This window comes from Tursiops truncatus, chromosome 4 (genome assembly GCF_011762595.2).
Source record: "Tursiops truncatus isolate mTurTru1 chromosome 4, mTurTru1.mat.Y, whole genome shotgun sequence".
Taxonomy (NCBI): Eukaryota; Metazoa; Chordata; class Mammalia; order Artiodactyla; family Delphinidae; genus Tursiops; species Tursiops truncatus.
Genome location: NC_047037.1, coordinates 72,247,462 through 72,268,359, shown reverse-complemented (window position 1 = coordinate 72,268,359; position 20,898 = coordinate 72,247,462). Strand labels below are relative to the sequence as shown.

The window sequence follows — 20,898 nt, the reverse complement described above, 5'->3', positions numbered from 1 at the left end:
AACCTCTCCCTGAGTGCCAGTGCCTTGGTTTTCTTCTCACTGAGAAATAAGCTAGATATTCAATGTGGGAATACCCCTTCCAGTGTGGGAATCTCCAATGTCAGCAGCAAAACGGTCCCAACCAGAAGCAGCTGAGAAAGCGTGTGCCTGGCTTGGAGGAGGCCCCGGTCAGAGACAGACAAAGGCGCCCTGTGCAGGCCCTGCCTCTGGCCTGGCCCAGAGTTCTGGAGGTTTCCATGCCCAGGCCCAAGGGCTTCCAAGAATCACAGTTGAAAGTTATTACTTGAAAATTGTCAGACCATTTACTTTGTGTTCCTGGAAGCTGTTGTCCAGGAAAGGTGGTGACGGGTCGGGAGAGAGACAGAGTGAACACAGGAAGAGCGTGGAAGACAGTGAAAGGAGGAAGAGGGGGAGGAGAGAGAGGAGATGGAGTGGAAAGGTGAGAAGAGGTGAGGCAAAGACAGACACGGACAGACAGACTGGGAGGCTACAGAGAGAGGGCAGAGCTGGCAGAAGCGGCAGCAGTGGCTCTGAGCGAGGCCCGGACACAGGGTTCAGATGACCACAGCTTTGGCTTCCTTCAGCCCGGGCACTGCCCGGCCTCGAAACAGATGCAACAGGGTGCTTTCTTAAGCGGAAACCTCCTCTCCCATGAAGGGGGGCAGAGCCGTTGGGTGGTTATCTTGCTGTTCCCTTGAACACACTCAGCCCACACCTCCATTCCCCGTTGGCTGGGGGGACACAAACATTGCTTGATTTTCTGTAAAACACCACAAACCTCCCCTCCGAAGCAGCCCTTCTCCTTTGCTCCCCGGCCACCAGGAAACCCATACCAAACGGCAGCCACTGTGACTGGCATCGCAAAGGTCCTAGCAGGTCACAGAGTCCCGACCCAGGCATCACCTGGTTCCTAGTGCGGCGACAATCACTACCATTGAGTAAGCACCTACCACGTGCCCACGCTGGGGTCAAGCTCTCCACGTGCGCTGCACACAGAATCCTCATAAAGGCACAGTAGAGGCAATGATTCATCCCATTACACAGCAGGAAAGCAGGCCGTCCGGCCGGCTTCAGAGCCCATGCCTCAGCCACTACTCTAAGTTGAAATAAAATATAACTGCCTGTGAAGCACAGTGTCGTGACAAAGGCTAAAGGAGCTTGGCTCTGCCGCTTAGAAGCAGTGCCACCGTGGAGAAGTGGCTTGTTTGCTCAGTTCGGTTTCCGCAACTCTAAGACAAGAATAACAACCTTGGGGGTTGCTGTGAGGATTAAAGGAGATCATGTGAATCACTGAGCCCAAGCCCTAGCCCGGTGGGGCTCAGTAAAGTTTTGTTATTCAGGACAGGCCTGGCACACCTTCAGCCCAGCCTCTTCCCTCCACCGCGCTCGGCCTGCGGGAACTGGAGGAGGATGTGGGCGTCGCTGGAGCATCACCTGGGTGTCAGGCACGGTGCCCGGGTGCCCAGGAGGGTCAGTCAGCGAGGGGCCTGTACTCTGGGAGGTATTAGAATTCTGGCCCCCCGATCCCATGCCGCAGCCACCTCCTCTGTCCTATCTGTCCCACCCTCAGCCACTGGCAGGGCCCCCTTGGGTGGGGTGGGCAAGGCAGGGCAGGGCAGGGCTGAGCACAAGGCAGCAGGGCGTCATTATCGCTCCCAGCAGAGCTGGGGTCAGGGTTAAGCCTGCCTTCTTATCAGGTCCCCAGGCCCTGTGCTAACACGTGCTGCCTGGCTCTCTGGGGGCTGGTAGGGGGGCCCTGAGGACGCTGCTCAAGGTCTTCCTCCTCTGAAATGGTCCCTGGAGCAGGAGTGGGAGAGGCAGCCCGGAAACAGAGAGAGCGCGCCTGGCTTGGACACCGTGTCACCCTAGGCAATCCCTTCCCTCTCTAGTGAAAATCTGTGAAATTGAGGGTGGAGGGGCAGCTGGATGACGTGACCCCTAAGTCCCTTCCAGCTCTAAAGAGTTAGGATCCTGTAGCCACCTGTGAGCTAGCCACCATGGTCATCCTGTTTACAGACGAGGGAGCTGAGGCCAAGCAGGGGGAAGAGACTCGCTCCCATAACATACTAGTTGGTAGCAAAGCTGAGTGACACTCAGGCCTCCCAACTCCTGGCCCAACGCTCTTCCCACCCCACATACACTCTGACCTTCTAGAAGATCATGGAGGAAAGGTGTAGAGATGACAAGGGGGTGGCTGCTTCCAGGCTCCCCCTCCTTTCTTCAGATTCCAGGAGTGGCCTGGGGACCTCTCAGAGGGGCTCCAGACATGTGGGCACCTGGCAGCCCTGCAGGGTTGGGGCCCAAACCACTCCTTGGTTCCTGTCCAAGGGAACGCAGGGACAGCAGGGCTTCCAGGCTGTGTGTGGAGAGCTGGCCCCATTTTCGGGCCCTGATAACACCCCTCCCCGTATCAGTGGGCCAAGGACTGCGAGGGGTGTGTCTGGGCATCAAGGGCAGGTTCGGCAGAAACGTGGAGGTAGAAAGGGAAGGTGGTGCAGCTCAACTGAGGCCTCCAGCCTGGCCGGAAAGAATCCCTGAGGGCGCCCAAGGCTTAGGGGAGACGGTGTGGGGAGTCACAGGAAAGGGTGAGCTAGGTCTGCTTACACCTTCAGGAGCAGAAGAGCCTGATCCGAGGGCTTTCCTAAAGAAATCCTAGAAATCTCAGGTTGGGAGGGCCCAGAGACCCAGCATCTACACCCCAGAGCAGGAGGGGACATGGCCACCTCTGAGAATCTGAGGAAGGTTACGTCCTTGCCCAGTGAGAAAAAGAGGCCCAGGCTGTGGGGAGAGGTGACTCACGTGTGACTGAGGACTTGCGAGGCCCTGCCTGAGACAGAATGAGCCCCCTGTAGAGCTGGAGACGGGGACCCGGTAGGTACAGTCCTGATGAAGCAGCCAGGACCACGGAAGGACGGCAGCAGGTCAGGCAGGACTGGGCCACCCCAGACTCTGTGGCCCGGCCTTCTCAGCGCCCTGTGGAGCTGGGGTTCTGGGCAGGCACCATTTGGGCACCCAGCCAGTTCCATGAATATCCCTCCATCCAGGCTTTGGCCCAGGTTCCTGAATCTTCTTCCTCTCTGGCGGAGACCCAGACCACCCTGAGGACTCCCATTTGGGAGGAGGACTGAGGGCCTCTCCTCACTGCTGAGCAGCCTGGGCTGAGCTGAACACACACACAGAGGCCACTCACGCAGATCTGTGTAGCACATACACCCTGGGGTCTGGGGCTCAGAAAGTCTCATGCCCTCGTCCCCTCACCCCGTGACCATGGACTGTGGGCTTCCCAGACAGGAAAACCTGCTTCAGCTTTAGGTGTAAACGTGGCCCTAAGGATTTTAAATGTGGCCACTGAGGCCATTTACAACAAAGCTGAAACTGGGCTGCCTTTTTCTATGGCAGTGAGTACCTTGCATCCCTCCCCAGAACCCAAGGTTAACCCTGAGAGAGCTGAGAAAAGGCTTGAACCCCAAGGGGGGCTTGGGACTGGGGAGACCCTGGGACCAAGGCAAAGGAGGCGAGAAAGAACTGGAGACCCTGGGTTGAATGAAGCTGGCCAGGAGCCGGAGAACCAGAGCCACAGGGGTGGGCGAGGCTGGGCCTGGGGCTGCCAAAGACAGGGCGGGAGGAAGAGGGAAGGGCAGCTTTGAAGGCGTCCCAGCATAGAGAGAAACAGAGCCGAATCCTGCATCGTAGGTCACCCACCTCCCCAGACCGGGCCCTCAACACACAAGCACATGTGCACACACAGACACACACCTTCACAGGCCCCCGGGGTGCTCATCTGACCCTTTGGTGGTGTCCTTCCCTCTCACCTTCACCGCACCCCACTTCACCTGGGTATACGGGGGAGAGGAAGCAGTGTGGTCAGTGTCCATCTTCACCTCCTAAGGCAGCAATTCGGTAACTTCAGGGTGGTAGGATCCCATGGAGCACTTGACGGTAATTCAGGTTCAGATTCCTGTCCTCCCCCCACCCTGAGATTCTGAGCCCGTGGTCTGGGGCCCAGGTAATTCTGAGAAGGTGGTCCTTGGAGGGATGCTGAGCGGCCTGCTAGCTGTGTGGTGGAGAAAATCATCATAATCCTACTGGCTGCATTCATTGCGTGCCTACTGTGTACGTGGTGTTTCTCACGAACCACCTCGTTTCATCCTGACAGCCTTCCTGGAAGGTGCCATTATTTCCATTCCCAAAGTCACACTCTGGCCACTAGAGGAGACACAGTTTGACTTGGTTCCCTCCATTCACCCCAACCTACCCACACACACAGACTCACAGAGCCTGGGACCCACGCCAGGGACAGGACCAGAACCAGCATCTGACTCCCCACAGCAGGAGGAAATGGCTGGGTGAGACCCACCTGCAGGAAAGTTGCAGGGTTGGTCTGTGACGGAGAATACTCCCACCCACCCACCCCACCCGGGATGAGGCAGGGGGACCAGCCCACCCGCGAGGCTCCAGGGGTCACGGCTGGACCGGGCCAGTCTTGGCGAATTCCCAGGTGACGGGCGCCCCCTGCAGCCAGACAGGGGTGGTGCAGGGCAGAGGCGGGACTTCGGGCTCACACCCCGGCATTGCTGGGTTTTCTCTTCCATAGTCTCCAGCCGTCGCTGTGGCTGTTATGGTTGCCCCATTTTAAGGATGAGAGCAAGGTTGAGTGTCTTGCCCGAGGTCGCAGAAGGCCCTGGCTCTTCCCTCCCAGGGGCTTCGTCCCAGCCCTTCAGAGCCCGCCTCATCCACACTCCCTCGCATCGAGGACAGACAGTGCAGCAGGGCAGTTGTAGGAGGTTGGCAAAGGGTATTTAATGGGCTTTCGGGGGGGGGGGGGGGGTCTCAGCACTCCCGCCAGGCGAGTGGGCAAGGGCAGGGCACAGAGGTCTCCACAAGGGGCTCAGGAGGTGAGGTTCGGCTGCGGGGGCTCCTGGCATCTCCCAGTGCGAAAGGTCAAGAGGTAGGCGGAGCCTCGTCTGGGGGCCTCTCGCAGCAGGGGCAGCACCGGGCTGGCGTGGAGCTAAACACACAGTGGGGGGATGGGGGCTCTCCCTAAGCCCCGCCCCACAGGCCACCCATTGGGGAGCAAGAAACTGCCCAGACTGTCACCCACCAACAGGCAGAGCAAAGGGAGTGGGATGGCACCCCAGAATGTCACTGCAGGGGCTCTGGAGGGGCTGTGGGTTACCCACCCCTACATCACTCTTAACGCTCCACTTCCACGTGGTTCATAGACTGGGCTTCAGAGTAGAAGGTGCCTTTTAGTAAAGGAATTCCCCCTCTCCCACCCCCGCCAATTATAAACCACTGGACTAGTCTCAATCCTCATAAATAGCTGAGGAAACTGAGGCCCAGAACGCGTAAGTGACTGGTCCAAGGCCACCCAGCAAGTGAGTGGTGCAGCCTTTTCCCTTTGTGTCTCCAGGGACCCCTGGTGTGTTCTGGAGGCCTGTGACTCTACTGTCAACACTCTTCAGGCCTGTAATGCCCCTCTCTCGAGCTCTAAGTGCTCCAGCTTCAGGGCCAGCCCAACACTGGGGGGCTTCTCCCAACACCTGTACAATCTGCAGACGCCCCCTCCCAACACACACAGGCACACATGCATGCTGCACACACACACACACACACACACGCACACGCACACACTCCTCACCTCCTGGAGGGCTGCAGCCTCACCACTCCCTGGGGGCCCCTTGCCTGGTTGGTTGAGACCCAGAGGTTGGGACTGGGGGCCAGACCCAGGCCCAGGGAGGTCTGGGGGACTGTGCGCGGAGGGGCACATCGGGAAGTGAGGGTTCTGCCTGGGCACCCAATCAGGCCCCACCACTCTCTGCAGCCAGACAGCTTCGGCCATGTACCTGGGGAGCAACAAGCCAGATGCGAGTGGTTGTGGCCCTCCTGGCCTGGTCCCCCTCAGCCTGGGGAGCACACAGCCTGGGCATGGCCCTGCAGGGAGCTGTCACCAATCTCATCCAGGCTGCCATGCCCCTCTAACCCCATTTCTTGGAGCAAGAACCCACAGAGGCAAGGAAGGGGAAGCTCCAGAGACTCCCACAATGCCCTGGAGAAAACTCCAAAAGAAGGAGAATAGTGAGCGTAAGGTGCTGGGAGCTATGCTAAGGGGCCAGCGGAGACGCCCCAGCTTCACCCCGCCCCACCCGCGCCAGGGGCCACCGCTCAGGCCTCTGCTTTGCCAACTCACTTGGGTCCCAGCGGTGCACAAATTGTTAAATACCAGTTGCTGGCACAGCCGTGGTCGAAGGGGTTGTGTCCTTCCAGGTATCGGCACTGGGCGGGGGTGTGGGGGGTCGAGGACAGGAAGAAGAGCTCAGATCCAGCAGGACTGGGCAGGCCACCCCCACCGGCCCTCCCTGCACCGGTCAGCTCAGCCCAGGGCTGCAGCAAGACTCCAAGGACAGAGGAGCCAGGAGAGTCAGACGCGGCGTCCCCAACCCACTTCTGAACAGCTCTGGCACTGCACCCACCTCTCCTGCCTGCTCAGGGATCCCTCCCCATCACCTTGTATCCCCTTTCGCACTGTCCTCCCCCACTGTCTCATTTGGCCACACACATCCTCCTGCTACCTCCTTCCAGATCCTTTTGGATCTTCCTTTTGCTGATAAACTACTCCAAAGACAGTTCTCCACCCATGTTCCCTCAACTCCTCTACTTTCCCACATCTCATTCTTCCTCAAATTGTGCCTTCACTGAATTTCACTATCTGGAAGGACAGTTTGTGGTGCCTAATCCTATTTCCCTAAGCAAAATCACATGGCCTTGGAAATCTGGGCTGAAGCTCCTGAGCACCCAATGCTTGACCAATGTCAAGCCCAAAGGTCAAGTCCTCCCCTGGAAACTCTTGACCAGGTTTTCTCCTCCTCCCCTCCTTCTGCCCATCAGCCTCGCCCCCTCCTCCTTCCCAGCACAGGCTGAGTCTCATGGGGACCTCAAGAGCCTTAGCTACAAAGTGTTTGTCACGTCCTAAAGTGGCCCAAGAGCACCTCTGCCCACCACCAGCTCGCCTGTGTCCCATGCCCTTAACCATTGTGATTTTTTGAGTTCTCCCTACTTTAAGGTGTTTCAAGAACTTAAGGGAAACTGGCATTCTACTCTCAATTTTAATTAAATGGTTAGAAGAGTTTGATTCAACTTACAATCAGAATTTTAAATCTAGAGAAATAAATTTTGATTTATTAGATGTACACGAAGAATAGAAAAATGTTGATTGCTCAGTGCTTAAAGGGATGGGAATTGTTTAATGAATTCATAAGAACTGACTAACAAAGTAGAGCCCTTCCTCCCCCCATATGGACCCTCATCCATGAATGGAATCCAACAGCTCGGAAGTTCCCAGACCGTCCTCTCTCACTGCTTCAGGCCTGGTCTCCTGCTCCAGTTCTATATCTCAAACGCCCTCATGCTCCACAGACCAAAACCAAAGTGGGTATCTACTCGCCCCATCTCCTGCCCAATTCCCTGCTGCCTCTGCTCTCTCTCCCCTTCTTCCCCAGGGATCGGGGAGTCAGACTTCTCTCTCTTTCTCTCTTTCCTTCTCTCCCAAAGCATTATGGATTCCTTTGTTTGTAGGTTCACTCATTTGTTCATAAATATTTGGGGACCTCAACACTGTTCCAGGCATTGCTCTGGGGACTGAGGACAGACAACAAGGCCAGCCTTAACTTTCAGGGTGCTGAGGGCAGTTGGGGAGTGGTCAGGGCAGCACAGAGGGGATTGGTGAGAAGAGCAGGCCGCCCGGCCAACACTCCAAGGTGCAGGCAGGGAAGCAGCAGCCCAGGGCAGCAGAGAGAGCTGGACCCTGAGAGGCTGGGGAAGGGCCACAGCAGGTACGTTCTGTTTCAGATGCTGCTCTGTGCAGCCTGGAAAGATTAGTCTGAGGACTGCCCGCTGGCTTTGGCCACTTGGAGAGTGCAGCATCAGTATAACAGTGAGGACGGAGGCTGGGCTGAAGTGGGCTGAGGAAGGTGAAGAACGACGCTAGTGAGCACAGACAATGCTTTCAGGAAATCTGGTTGCGCTGGAGGGGAGAGTACAACAGGGGAGGCCTGCGATGTTAAGGGATGTTTGCTTTGTTTTTAAGATGTGAGAGACAAGAACATGTGTACTGATGATGGGAAGGAATGGCAATAATGATGACCTATGGGGCACTTACTCACACCAGCCACTGTTCTATGTATCTCACACACATTAACTCATGCTGTCCCCTTTTACGGATGGGGAAACTGAGGTACCAGATGGCTAAGTAACACAGCCAAGATCTCCCTGCTGGTGTGTTGTAAAGCTGTGATTTGAATTTATGTGGTCTGGCTCCAGAGCCCTCGTGATCTAAGCAAGTGGCCCAGCAGAAGTTGTGGTCAAGGGATGGAGGTAAGAAGGAAATAAAGTTGAGGTGTGTGAAGAATGCCTGAAATGGGTTCTGGTAATGGGAAAGAGCCCTGCCTGGTGAATCACAGAGTGCAGATCACATTTAGGTTTCTTAAGGCTGGAGATCCTGGATTAGGACAGCCCCATCTGAGCAGGGGAGGGAGGGCAGGCCTATGGCCTGACCTGGGCTAGAAGAACCACAGGACGTGGGAAGGGAGAATGCTGCCCAGGAGAGGCTGAAATGAGGGACTGAGGCTGGAGAGAGAAGACATGCAGACCACAGGGAGCTGATGAGTCAGGGCTGCACAGAGGAGTCACAGGTGGGCTGGGAACCAAATATGGGTGGGGTGGAGTGATTAAGTGGTGACTGGAAGGATGGGAAATGGTGGGCAAAGAGGGTTCCTCTGTCCTTTCAGCTGTCTCAAGGTCTCAGGCCCCTCCCTCATTGATGTGACCTACGACAGTCTTCCTAAAACAGCCTTTAGTCAAGTCATTGCCATGTGGAAGGAATCCCATGGCAAGGGTGTTCACTTTTACCACTCCTAATCAACACAGTACTGAAAGTCCAAGACAGTGCAGTAAGAAAAGAAAAGGAAATAAAGCCATACACGTTGGAAAGGAAGAAATGAAACTGTCCTTTTCACAGATGACATGATTTTCTATGTAGAATCAACAAAAAAACTATTAGAACTAATAAGTGAGCCTAGAAAAATTGCAAGATTCAAGACTAATAAACAAAAATCCATTGTATTTTCTTATAATAAACAAATGGAAATGAAATTTTTAAAAATTATAATAGCACACAAAAATGAAATACTTAGAAAAAATCTAACACAATGTAGTCAAGATCTACACGATGAAAACTGTAAGACATTAATGAAAGAAATCAAAGAAGCCCTAAATAAATGGAGAGTTATACTACTTTCATGGGTTCAAAAACTCAATATTGTTAAAATGTCCATTTTCAAAATTGATCTCTAGGTTCAACACAATCCAAATGAAAATCTCAGCAAACATTTTTTGCAGAAATTGACAAGCCGCTTCTAAAATTTATATGGAAAATCAAGGTAACTAGAATAGCCGACAGAACTTTGAAAAAGAACAAAGTCGAAGAACTCACATTGTATGATTTCAAGACAATATAAAGCTACTAAGCGAGGCAGTATGATACTGGTAAAAGGACAGAGAGTCCAGAAATACACCTACACCTCTATATTCAATTGATTTTTGACAAATGTTCAGAGGCAACTCAATGGAAGGATAGTCTTTTCAAAAAATGGTGAACAACCCATAAGCAAAAAAAAAAACAACAAAAAAAACCCATAAGCAAAAAAAAAAAATCTTGACCCATACCTTGCATCATATACAAAATTTAACCCCAAATGAATCATAGTCCTAAATATAAAACCTAAAACTATAAAACTTCTAAAAGAAAACGTATGAGAAAAATCTTTGTGACCTTGGGTTAAGGAAAGATTTCTTAATTACACACCAAAAGCACAATCCATAAAAGAAAAAACTGATAGAGGGACTTCCCTGGTGGTCCAGTGGCTAAGACTCTGTGCTCCCAATGCAGGGGGCCCAGGTTCAATACCTGGTCAGGGAACTAGATCACACATGCCGTAACTAAGAGTTCGCATGGTGCAACTAAAGATCCCATGTGCCACAACTAAAAGATCCCATGTGCTGCAACTAAGATCTGGCAAAGCCAAATAAATGAATAAATAAAAATAATAATAAAAGGAAAACGTATTTAAAAAAGAAAAGAAAAAACTGATAACATACTTCAAAATTTAAAACTTCTGATCTTTGGAAGACACTGTTGAGAAAAATGAGATGACAAACCACAGACACGGAGAAAATATTTGCAAACCACATGTCTGAATCCTGAATAAATAAAGATTTCTTAAAACTCAATATTAAGAAAACTACCCAATTTTTCTAATGGGCAAAAGACTGGAACAGATATTTAATCTAAGACATACTGATGGTAAATAAGAACATGAAAAGATGTTCAAAATCATTAGTCATTAGGAAAATGCAAATTAAAACCACAATGAAATGTCACTACACATTTATTAGACTGTCTAAATTTTTAAAAAAACTGACAAAGCCAAATGTTAATGATGCAGAGCAACTGGAATTCTCATATATTCCTTACGGGAATGCAAAATGGTGCAGCCATTTTGGAAGACAATTTGGCAGTTTCTTATAAAGTTAAACATACAGTTACCATATGACCCAGCAATGCCAGCCTTAAGTCTATACCCCCCCAAAAATGAAAACTTGTGTTCACATGCCTGTACACCAATGCTTATAGTGGCTTCATTTATAATCACCCCAAATTGGAAACAACCCAAATATCCTTCAATTGGTGAATGGGTAAGCAAGCTGTGGCACAGCTATATGATGGAATACCACACAGCAATAAAAAGGAGGAAACTCCTGATGTGGGCAACAACACGGATGAATCGCAAATGCATTATGCTAAGTGAAAGAAACCAGACTCAAAAAGCTATGATTACATTTATGTGAGATTCTGAAAAAGGAAAAACTATTGGGACAGAAAACAAATCAGTGGGGACTTCCTTGGTGGCACAGTGGTTAAGAATCCGCCTGCCAATGCGGAGGACACAGGTTCGAGCCCTGGTCCGGGAGGATCCCACATGCCGCGGAGCAACTAAGCCCGTGCGCCACAACTACTGAGCTTGCGCTCTAGAGCCCGCGAGCCACAACTACTGAGCCCGTGTGCCACAACTACTGAAGCCTGCGCGCCCTAGAGCCCATTCTCCACAAGAGAAGCCACCGCAATGAAAAGCCTGCGCACCGCACCGAAGAGTAGCCCCTGCTCCCCGCAACTAGAGAAAGTCCGCGGTGCAGCAACAAAGACCCAACGCAGCCAAAAATAAATAAATTTTAAAAAAAGAAAAGAAAACAAATCAGTGGTTGCCAGGGGCTGCAGATAGGGAAAGAAACTGACTCAAAAAGCCATGAGGGAATTTGGGGGTGGGGGGGGTTGGGGTTGATGGAACTGTTCTAAATCTTGGTTATGGCGGTGGTTACAGGACTTATGAGTTGGTCAAAATTCACACAACTGTGCACGTAAAAGGGTAAGTTTTACTGTATGTAAAGAAAAAACCCTATCAAGGCTCCCGGGTTTCCACTGCACCAAGATTAAATTATCCACCTGACTTCTTTGCCTTTTAAATCTGGCCAATCCCAGGCAGACCACTTGCCCATGCCACAGCTGCTCCAAATAGAACTGTTTCCTCATCATCCTATCAACATTCCACAGGCTTTCAGGCTTCCCAGCTTTTCTAAAAGCTTTGCCCATCACTGCAATGCCCTTCCCTCGATTTATGCCCTTTCCTCGATTTATGCCCGTCCGAAACCACTAAGTGGCACGTCCTACCCTACACTGAAGTCCTCACTGAACTCTCAGTGCTCTCTCTGAGTCTGTGCTACACAACGTAGGCAGGCCCCTCTCCCAGAGTGTTCGCGGGTGTCTGGCGAGGGTTACTCTGATTTCCGGTTCCTTGTCAACGCAAGTGCAGGAGGCCCCCTTACTCACCTTCCCGCCCATAGCTCAAAATAATGCGCACGCGCCTAGCACACAGTAGCGCACCTTCGACGCAGCGCACCCAGGAAGGAGAGTGACCTCCGACCTCCAGGAGGACGTGAGATCTGAGCTGAATTTGGGTCTGGAAGGACTAATGAGGCACCTTCGAGAGAAGTCAGGCCATCAAGGACCAGGGCGTTGCAGAAAGCGGAAAGTGCGGAAGTCCGGAAGGGGCAAGGTGACCACCCACAGCCCGATATAGTGGCGCCCCGCTCGGCCCCACGTACCTTGCCCTCGTAGGAGCGCTCGGCCGCGCTCACCGACATGGCCTGGATCAGCAGCAGCAGGAAGAGTGGCACCAGGAAGCCGGCGGCGGGTACAGCCACCACGATGCTGCGCACCGGCTAAGGAACAGCGCCTCCGGCCAGTCCTCCTTGGCCCCGCCCTTCACCCACCCCGACCCCAAACTGCCCCGCCCACGAGCCCCGCCCACCCTCTCTCTGCGCTCTATCCCAGTGTAAACCTCACCTCACCCTGCTGTCCAGGCCCCTGTGCCACCTCTAGCACTTCCCCTCCTTGACCCTGCTAGATGCTCACCCCTTCGCAGTTCCTCCTATCCCCACCCACCTGCCCGACTCTACCCACCGTCACCTAGTCCCACACTGGTCCTCCCGAGCGGCTTCGCGGAAAACCCCGCCCACCACTACCTTTGCACCGCCCCCTCCCCGTGACCCCCCTCCTCCGCTGTCTCCGCCCTCCCCACAGCTCCCCTCGTGGGTCCCGCAGCCCCTCAGATACGCAATAGCCTTGTCCATGGAGAACGGCAGGTGGGTCGTGCGCACCAGGAAGATCAGACAGGTGACCAGCATGGCACCTGAGTAGAGGCATAGTGACAGGACGAGCAGCATAAAGAAGCGAAAGTTGCGGTGACCGATGCAGTTATTGACCCACTTGCAGTGGTGATCAAAGTCCTAGGTGAGAGGGAGAGGGGGACCTCGAGGACCCAACCTCTGACTCAGGCTCCATCGCCCCCAAATCTGAGGCCTTACCCCCACCCTCTAAGCCCTTGGCCTCATGCACTGGCTCCCATTCCTAGGGAGACACTGAGCCACAAAGTCCCTAACACTGCTGGCATTTCTGTGGTTAGAGCACCATACGGCTCTGTGGCTCACATAGTTTCATGTCAAGAGGCCTTTAGAGCCGGGGCCTGCTAGTCTTCTCTGGGACACATCCTGGTGTAACTTCAGGCAGGACATAGAATATCTCTGGGCCTCTGTTTTCTTATTCACCGGATGAGCCTAATAATAACATCCTTGCCCAGCCAGTCTCCCAGGGTTGTAAGGACCAGTTAAGACAGCACATTGGTAAACTGTTGCAGGCTGTGCACTTAGAGCCCAGGACACCAGGAGACCCTCTGGCCTGGACAGCCAGAAGAGGACAGGCAAAGTTCCCCTGGCCAGGCCTGCAACCTGCCTGAGGGCCTCGGGCATCTAGTGTCAGTGAGCCCTCGATAAGTCAGGGGTATCTTTCCTTCCCCTGGCCTGACCAGGCCCAGCATAGATGTGGATGCCCCTCTGCATGTCAGCACCAGTGCAAGAAAGGGCCAGCCTCCGAGGAAAGGTGCAGGCACAGTGGCAGTGACTTGTATGAGTGACCAAGAGTGACTGGGAATTACTGCCACCCTTGGTCTTAAGCAGTCCTGGAAGTAGTTTCACACTGACCACAGGCCCCCGTGTGAGTGGGCCTCCTGGTCCCCGGCAGGTGCTGGGAGGGTAGGTGGGCAGGTGAGAGGGGCACTTACCTCCACACAGATGTTGCACCAGGGGCAGTGGTAGGTCCGGGGCGGACGGTGGAAGCAGCACTTAGGGCACCACTGCAGGCGGAAGGCCCTGTGGTTCACCCATACCACATGCACCATCGTGGGGCCCTGTTCATTGGAGCCTGGCATGGGAAAGGGATTGAGCAGCAGCAAGAGGCCCTTCCGTCAGTCTGCTGCAGCAGAAGAGTGTGGGCACGCAGCCCCACAGCATCACTGGGCTCCAAGAAGGGTGGGGACCAGGTGGGCAGGGGAGTCCTTAGTCCCCACTGAGCAAGCTGGCCAAGCTTAGAGAGGCTGGCAGTCAAAGGGAAGGTGGGTTTCCAGCCCGAGGAGTTCTTTGAGAACTCAGGCCTTTGCCACTGTGAGCGATGCTTTAAGGAATCTGTGTGGTAGGAAGGAGGAAGAGAAAACTGAGTGGTTGTGAAGAGCTGGCTTCTCTACCCAGCCTACCCTAGCCCTCCCCTCCAAGGCTACTGGAAAACCTCCAAAGTTCTGTTTTTCCACACCTCCGTGGCTTGAGCACACGAGGACATGGGGTGAAGGGGTCCTGAGGCCCCAGGCGGGGAGATGGAAGGAGCACTTTAGGAGTCATCCCAGCAGGCAGGAGCCCTTCGGGTGCTGCCTCCTTCTCCCAGGGGGCCAATGTCTCACCTTGATGCAAGATGCCAGGGTCTGAGAAGTTGAGTGAAACGAGACTGAAGAAGGTGAGGATAAAGAGGAGGCCTGTGACGATGGGAAAGGCCCATTCCCCGTTCTGGGCCAGCCACCTGCAACTGAGACCAGAGCAGGAGTCAGCCCTGATCTGGGGTGGCCTGAAGCTCCCCCAGGACCCAGTCCACCGGGTCAGGACCCCCAGACCATAAATCCTGGTCTAAATATCCAGGCTAGTGACAGATCCATAGAAACTCCACCAAAAGTCATCGAGTATTACCAGCCACCCGCAGCTCCCAGGTGCACCAAGCACTCTGTACCTCTGTGCCTTCGCACGTTCAGTTCCCTCTGCCTAGAACCTCTTCCTTTCCCTGACCCCTCTTCTATACTCTCCCTGCCTCCATACTATCGTTATGTGTTTTCCTTTCTGTTGCTCTGTAAGAAACCTGTCAGCTTGTGTGGGAGACTTACGGGAATGCGAAGAAGAGGCCACTGAAAACGACCAGCAGCACCACGTTGAAGGCGGCAAATAGGCTCGGGAGGATCCAGGACGGTGGGGCCTGAGGCGGGCTATGGGGCTCCTTCAAGAGCGGCATGGCTGGACCTCCCATGGCCCCAGGGGAGACTAGGGCCCCCAGGCTCCCTCCCCACTGCTGGCTCCAGGGGCCCCATGGCCACAGCAGCCTCAGAAGCCACAGCCCAGGGTGGAGGGAAAGAAGTCGCAGTGTGACATCACAGAGGCTGAGGAGAGTGGGGGCTAGGGGCCCTTCAGCAGCCCTGTCTGCCATCTGTGACCGTCACTTCCAACAGCAAACCATACCCCTACTTGTGCTGGGGACAGAGAGGTCCTGCCCCTGCGAGGTTCGAGACTACATGAGATTAGAGCAACACGTGGGGAGAAGCTGGGTGATACTACTCACCGTTTCAGGCTCAGTGCTAATCAAAGCAAACGGTGTTCATTGTTCTATCTCCATTTTTTCCTTGTTGTTGTTACAAAATTGCACTTTGGGGGAGGAGGCAGCTAACTCTTCCCTTGTTTCCAGGTTTGGCTTCACAACACAATTCTGGTCAATGAGACATAAGTGGATGTCTGAGCGTTTCTAGAAAGGCTTTTGCTTTCCTGATAAAAGGAGGAAAAGACACAGTTGGTGCAGCTTTGCCCCTTTCTTCCTGTTTTGAACCTGGACGTGCTGGGCTTGGTCCACCTCGACCCATTAGGCAATAAGTCAACGTGGGACACGAACAGAATGACAATAATGACACTGAGTCACTGCCCCAGCCTTGAACCGCCTCCCTCTGAGCTGTTTATTATGTGAGAAAATAACTGAGTTTTCTGTTACATACAACTGATATTTGTCATTTATTTTAGTCACTGAGCATCTGAACCCCTCTGTGTTTGGAGGATCCCTGAACTATAAGTCTTGATGAAGGGCAAAGACTTTCCCCATCCCAACTGAACCTGAAAATGCCAGATACTTGCATTCGAGGCCTCTCTTGCAGCTAACACACAGACCTGTGACTTGGGTGCCACCAATTAGCCTCAGATCTGCTACCACCAACCAACTGAGGAGTCCACTGAGATGCAGCAACTGTCCTTTTAAAACTTAGATCGTGGCCTCCGATTAGAACCTTCCAACTGCTTCCCTGCCAACTCAGAGTAAAGTTCAAAGTCCTTACCACGGCCTTCAAGGCCCTCCCTGATCTGGCCCCACTAACTTTCTGACCTCATTTCCCAACATCCAGCCTCATACTCACTCCACACTCGCCAGGCACACTGGCCTCCATGCTGTTCCTCAAACACACGTGGTATAGTCCAGTCCTGGGTTCTTCACACTTGCTCTTCTCTTTCCCTGGAATTCTCTGCCACATATATTCACAGAACTTGTTCCCTCACTTCATTGTATTCTTTGTTCCAGCGGTGCCTTCTGCCGTTATCCACATGCCTGCATCTCCAACTGTTTCCCTACAATAGATTCCTAACAGTTGGATTTAGGGCCAATGAATACGAATATTGAAAACATATTTCAGAGTCGAGTCGTTGCCTTACCTGACTTGGACGTGTCTCTCGCCTGCGTCCACTCTTCGCGTCCTGTCATTCCAGTCTTGTGCTGCCCAGTGCCCGCCTGCAGGATGGCCCACGAGCAGATCTGCTACTCGGACAAGTACTTCGATGAGCACCACGAAGTGCTGCTTCGTGTCATGTTACCCGGAGAACTTTCCAAACATGTACCCTAAACCCATCTGATGTCTGAAGAGGAGTGGAGGAGACTTGGGAGTCTAGGCTGGGTTCATTACACGATTCATGAGCCAGAAGCACACCTTCTTCGCTTCATACGACCTCTTCCAAAAGGTCAACAAAAATGAAGTATATCTGGGGATCATCAATTAAATCTTTTTCAAATTTAATGTATATGTGTATATAAGGTAGTATTCAGTGAATACTTGGAAAATGTACAAATGTACAGATCGTTCATCCATGTCTCTGCATGAGCTCTATTCTTCGCAGCAACAGAGCTCAGTTAAACGCAACTGCAGGGAGGTTAACTATAAGGTGGTTAAGATAAAATTTCTTCTAGCCAGTTTTTCTCTTAATATAAATGCCTGTTTGACTTTACCTGTTACTTTTGTTAAATAAAGTTTGTATGTCACATTTTAAGAAAATTTAAAATAAAACATATTTTACATAATTTACAAATGCTTTCTAGAGAGTTTGTGCACGTTTATACTATTATGACCATACCCATATCATAATACTAACACTATAATTAGGTATTAATGTAAAATAATTTCTCCAATTTTATAGATGGCAAATGATAACTTGATCTTTTAATTTATATCTCCTTAAATTACTTATGAAATTAAATATTGTTATATATCTATAGGTCATTTTATTGTAGTTTTGTGAATTGCCTGAGCTCTTTTTCTTATTGTGGTAAATATACATAACATAAAACTTATGTTATGTATAAACCATCACTACTATCCATTCCAGAACTTTTTCATCATCCCAAGTGGAAGCTCTGTACCATTAAACAGTAACTCCTCATTCCCTCTCTCCCCAGTTCCTGGTAACCACTGTTTTACTTCCTATCTCTATGAATTTGACTATTCTAGGCACCTCACGAAAGTGGAATCATACATCTGTCCTTTTGTATCTGCCTTATTCCACTTAGCATAATGTCCTCAAGGTTCATCCTTGAGCTCCAGCAGTCTTGGAAGTTGGTATGTTGTAGCATGTATCAGAATTTCCTGACTTTTTAAGACTGAACAATATCTAATTGTATGTATATGGCACATTTTGTTTATTCATTCATCCTAAACGTTGATGGACGTTTAGGCTGTTTCCACCTTTTGGCCATTGTGAATAATGTTGCTATGAACATGCGTGCACAAATGTTTATTCAGGTTCCTGCTTTCAATCTTTTGGGTCATATGGTAATTCTATGTTTAGTTTTTTGAGGAATTGCCATAGTATTTTCCATAGCAGCTGCATTATTTTACATTCCTGCTAACAATGGACAAGGGCTCCAATTTCTTCTCATCCTTGCTAACACTTTTTGTTTTCTTCCGTTTTTGTTTTTGTTTGTTTTTTTACAATATCTATCCTAATGGGTATGAAATGGTATCTCATTGTGCTTTTGATGGGAATGTTGGGTTTTTCTTTCTGATTTGCAGGAGCTCTCTTATATTAAAAATTTTGGTTGTGTTTATTGCAAATATGTTCCCAATTATTGCTTGCCTTTTAATTTTGCATGCAATATTTAGTGTATAAAGGTTTTGTTTTTATATAATCAAATCTATGGATCATTTCCTTAGCATCATCTTATCTTATTTCTATGTCTTTCCCCTCCTTCTATCTGATAAATATTTAACTATATTTAACTCCTTCTATCTGATAAATATTTAACTATATTTCTTGTTTTCTTTTTCATTTAACTCTTTAACCTACCTGAAATTAATGTAAGGGTAAGATACAAGGTAAAGGTCTATCTAATCGTGTATTTTCCTCATGTCGTTATAATCGGTTGTTCCAGCATCATTTATCAAATAAGCTTTCCTTTCCCTCTTACGACAGATACTAAGTTCTTCATGTGCACTAAGCTCTGCGGGTAGCACTATGAGGTGCCTCCCAGAACCCCCTTCAGGAATGAAGATCTTATCCCCCCAGTGGCTAGAAAACAGCCTCAGCTTTGGGGATTGCCTCCCCTAAAGAAAATTGCCTCACCCAGGGTCCCACCTCCTTCCAGGGGCAGGTTGCATCCAAGGAGTGGTCCAACATGAGGTTATAAAGGCCCAGACACTTTGCCCCAGTGCAGGACAAATCCGAAGGGCCATCCTAGCCCCCATGTGACCTCGCAGTTGGCTGAGGCTTTTATTAGGCCCTTACCACAGATTGACTTCTCCCTTTGCTCAGCCCTGCTTCCTTCCCTTTCCTTTCTTTCCCTTGCCTTCCACAGGTGTTGGTCCCAAAATCATCCCCTAATAAACACCCTATGTGCTAATGTCTAGAGTTTGTTTGTGGACTTTTTCTTTCATTGATTTATTGAATTTAGCACCCTGTATTTCAATGTTTGTAGTTTTAGAATTCAGGAGCCTTTTTGCGTTCTTAGTTGTCATCATCTGAATCCCTAAACTTATAATGTTGTGTAGTAAACAAAAACATCAGAACACAAAAATATTCACTAATGAATGAGAAATGAGGCCCCACTCAAATATCACCTTTCCTTTAATACTAGCATCTTCCTTTTACATCTCAACTGCTATGCAAAACAATGCCAAGTACAGGTACGATGACAACTTATTGCAAAGTGACATTTTAAATCTTGCAAAAGAAGCAGCATCTTATGATGTTGATAGGCATTATATTAGAATGCAATTTAAATTTTTTTAATTTAAAAAAACTGTATTTTTATTAACACTGGTTTTAACATTATATACTTTTCATGTGTAGGACATTATATTTCCAATTCTGTATACACTTACAGTATGTTCACCACCAAAAGTTTCCATCCATCAACATGCAGTTGATCCCCTTTATGCATTTCATCCTCCCTCCCGCCCCTTACCCTCTGGTAACCTCTTGGTTACCAAACCAAAACTGATTGGTTTTGGTTTGATTTGGTTCGTTTATTTATTCTGGGTTTTTTTTTAAAGAGATAATATTATTTAAATGACCCCAAAAGTAATCAACCAATAAGGGGCTAGTCTAAAACAGCTTAGAATTGAAGAATGGGATATCAATAAGGTTGATAACATGGTAGACTCTTCAAAAAAGAATGCCTAAGGCTTCACTGGTAAATTATACCAAACGTTAAAGAATAATGAACACCAGCCCTTCTCAAACTCTTCCAAGACATAGAAGAGGAAAGAAGAAAGAACACTTCCTAATTCATTATATGAAGTTAATATTACCATGATACCCAAGCCATATGAAGACATTACACACACACACACTCACAAGATCCCACATGCCACAGGGCAAATAAGCCCACGCGCCACAACTACTCAGCTTGCACACCTCAACGAGAGAGCCCTAGTGCCACAAACTACAGAGCCCATGCTCTCTGGAGCCCGTACGCCACAACCAGAGAGAGAAAACCCGCACGCCACAACTAAGAGAGAAGCCCACACGCCTCAGCGAAGATCCCGTGTGCTGCAACTAAGACCGACACAGCCAAAGAAATAAAGAAAATAAATAAATTTTTTTAAAAAGAAGAAATACAGTATTTAAAAAAATAATAAATATAAAATGATTGAGGAGTACTAGGGAAAACTGATGAAATTTATGGTTGGTTGGTCTTTTTTTTTTCAAAAATTACCCTTACACTGAGAAAGCCAAAACTGAAGTGATAGATGTCTTATCATGTTACCATATGGTTTTGTGGAGAAAATTAAACCCAAAAAAAGAAAAATGAAGTGAAGAATTCGTTCTTTTTCTTTAATAGGTTATTACTTTTTAAAATATTTATTTATTTATTTGGCTGTGCCGCGTCTTAGTTGCAGCACGCAGGATTTTTGTTGCTGCATGCGGGATCTAGTTCGAACCTGGGCCCCTGCACTGGGAGAACGGAGTCTTAACCACTGGACCACCAGGAAAGTCCAAAGAATTTGTTTCTCTTGATTCTAAAAATCAGTGTTTGACAGCTAGCAGTCCTAAATTAGCAAGAGAAGAACCTGATTGGCTGGTCCAGGTCACCTTCCTGATATGCCTTAGCTATGGATGGCTCGGCCTTAACTAACTCATGGGTCCCACTGTGTAGAAGATAGGGACTTTGGTTCAGACAGAAGTACCACATCAGCACTAAAGCCCTCCCCTGCCATTCTCCCTTCCATCATCATCCATCCTGAGGATTAGCCAGTCTCCCCTGGGCCTCCCAGTGCCTGCTGCCCGGCTGCGGAAACATGAGTGTCAGCCCAGCAGCCTTCCCTTTCCAACTCCCTCCTGCTCTTCAAACCTCCTCTCCTGCCTCCACCACCCCCGACCCCCCATTTCTGTCCC

At 50.2% G+C, this 20,898-nt stretch overlaps 1 protein-coding gene and 1 pseudogene across 2 annotated transcripts; one reads left to right on the top strand and one right to left on the bottom strand.

The window, feature by feature from the left end:
• Positions 1-4,778: 4,778 nt before the first annotated feature.
• ZDHHC19 (zDHHC palmitoyltransferase 19) lies at positions 4,779-15,426 on the bottom strand. 2 transcript variants are annotated; one of them, XM_073804111.1, is made up of 8 exons: positions 14,871-15,426; positions 14,400-14,515; positions 13,731-13,870; positions 12,728-12,900; positions 12,217-12,322; positions 6,191-6,276; positions 5,642-5,846; positions 4,779-5,008 (listed from the first exon to the last, which is right to left on the bottom strand). In XM_073804111.1, exons 1-8 carry the CDS (start codon positions 15,185-15,187, stop codon positions 4,889-4,891), a joined length of 1,263 nt encoding a protein of 420 aa, XP_073660212.1. In that variant the 5' UTR covers positions 15,188-15,426; the 3' UTR covers positions 4,779-4,888. The 2 variants fall into 2 exon arrangements, with proteins under 2 accessions (XP_073660212.1, XP_033711571.1); XM_033855680.2 differs by having other exon boundaries at positions 4,786-5,008; positions 14,400-14,521.
• A 151-nt stretch (positions 15,427-15,577) lies between these two features.
• Positions 15,578-16,992, top strand: LOC141278579 (cyclin-dependent kinases regulatory subunit 2 pseudogene; annotated as a pseudogene).
• Positions 16,993-20,898: the final 3,906 nt, after the last annotated feature.

What these genes read in the sequence shown, in the direction of transcription:
- ZDHHC19 (XM_033855680.2), bottom strand. Translation starts at nt 15,187, where the DNA reads ATGGCAGACAGGGCTGCTGAAGGGCCCCTAGCCCCCACTCTCCTCAGC. An exon ending in CCCTGGCATCTTGCATCAAG is followed by an intron (nt 13,871 to 14,399) that starts GTGAGACATTGG and finishes TTCCCATGCCAG; the next exon opens with GCTCCAATGAACAGGGCCCC. An exon ending in TGTGCACCGCTGGGACCCAA is followed by an intron (nt 5,847 to 6,190) that starts GTGAGTTGGCAA and finishes GTTGCTCCCCAG; the next exon opens with GTACATGGCCGAAGCTGTCT.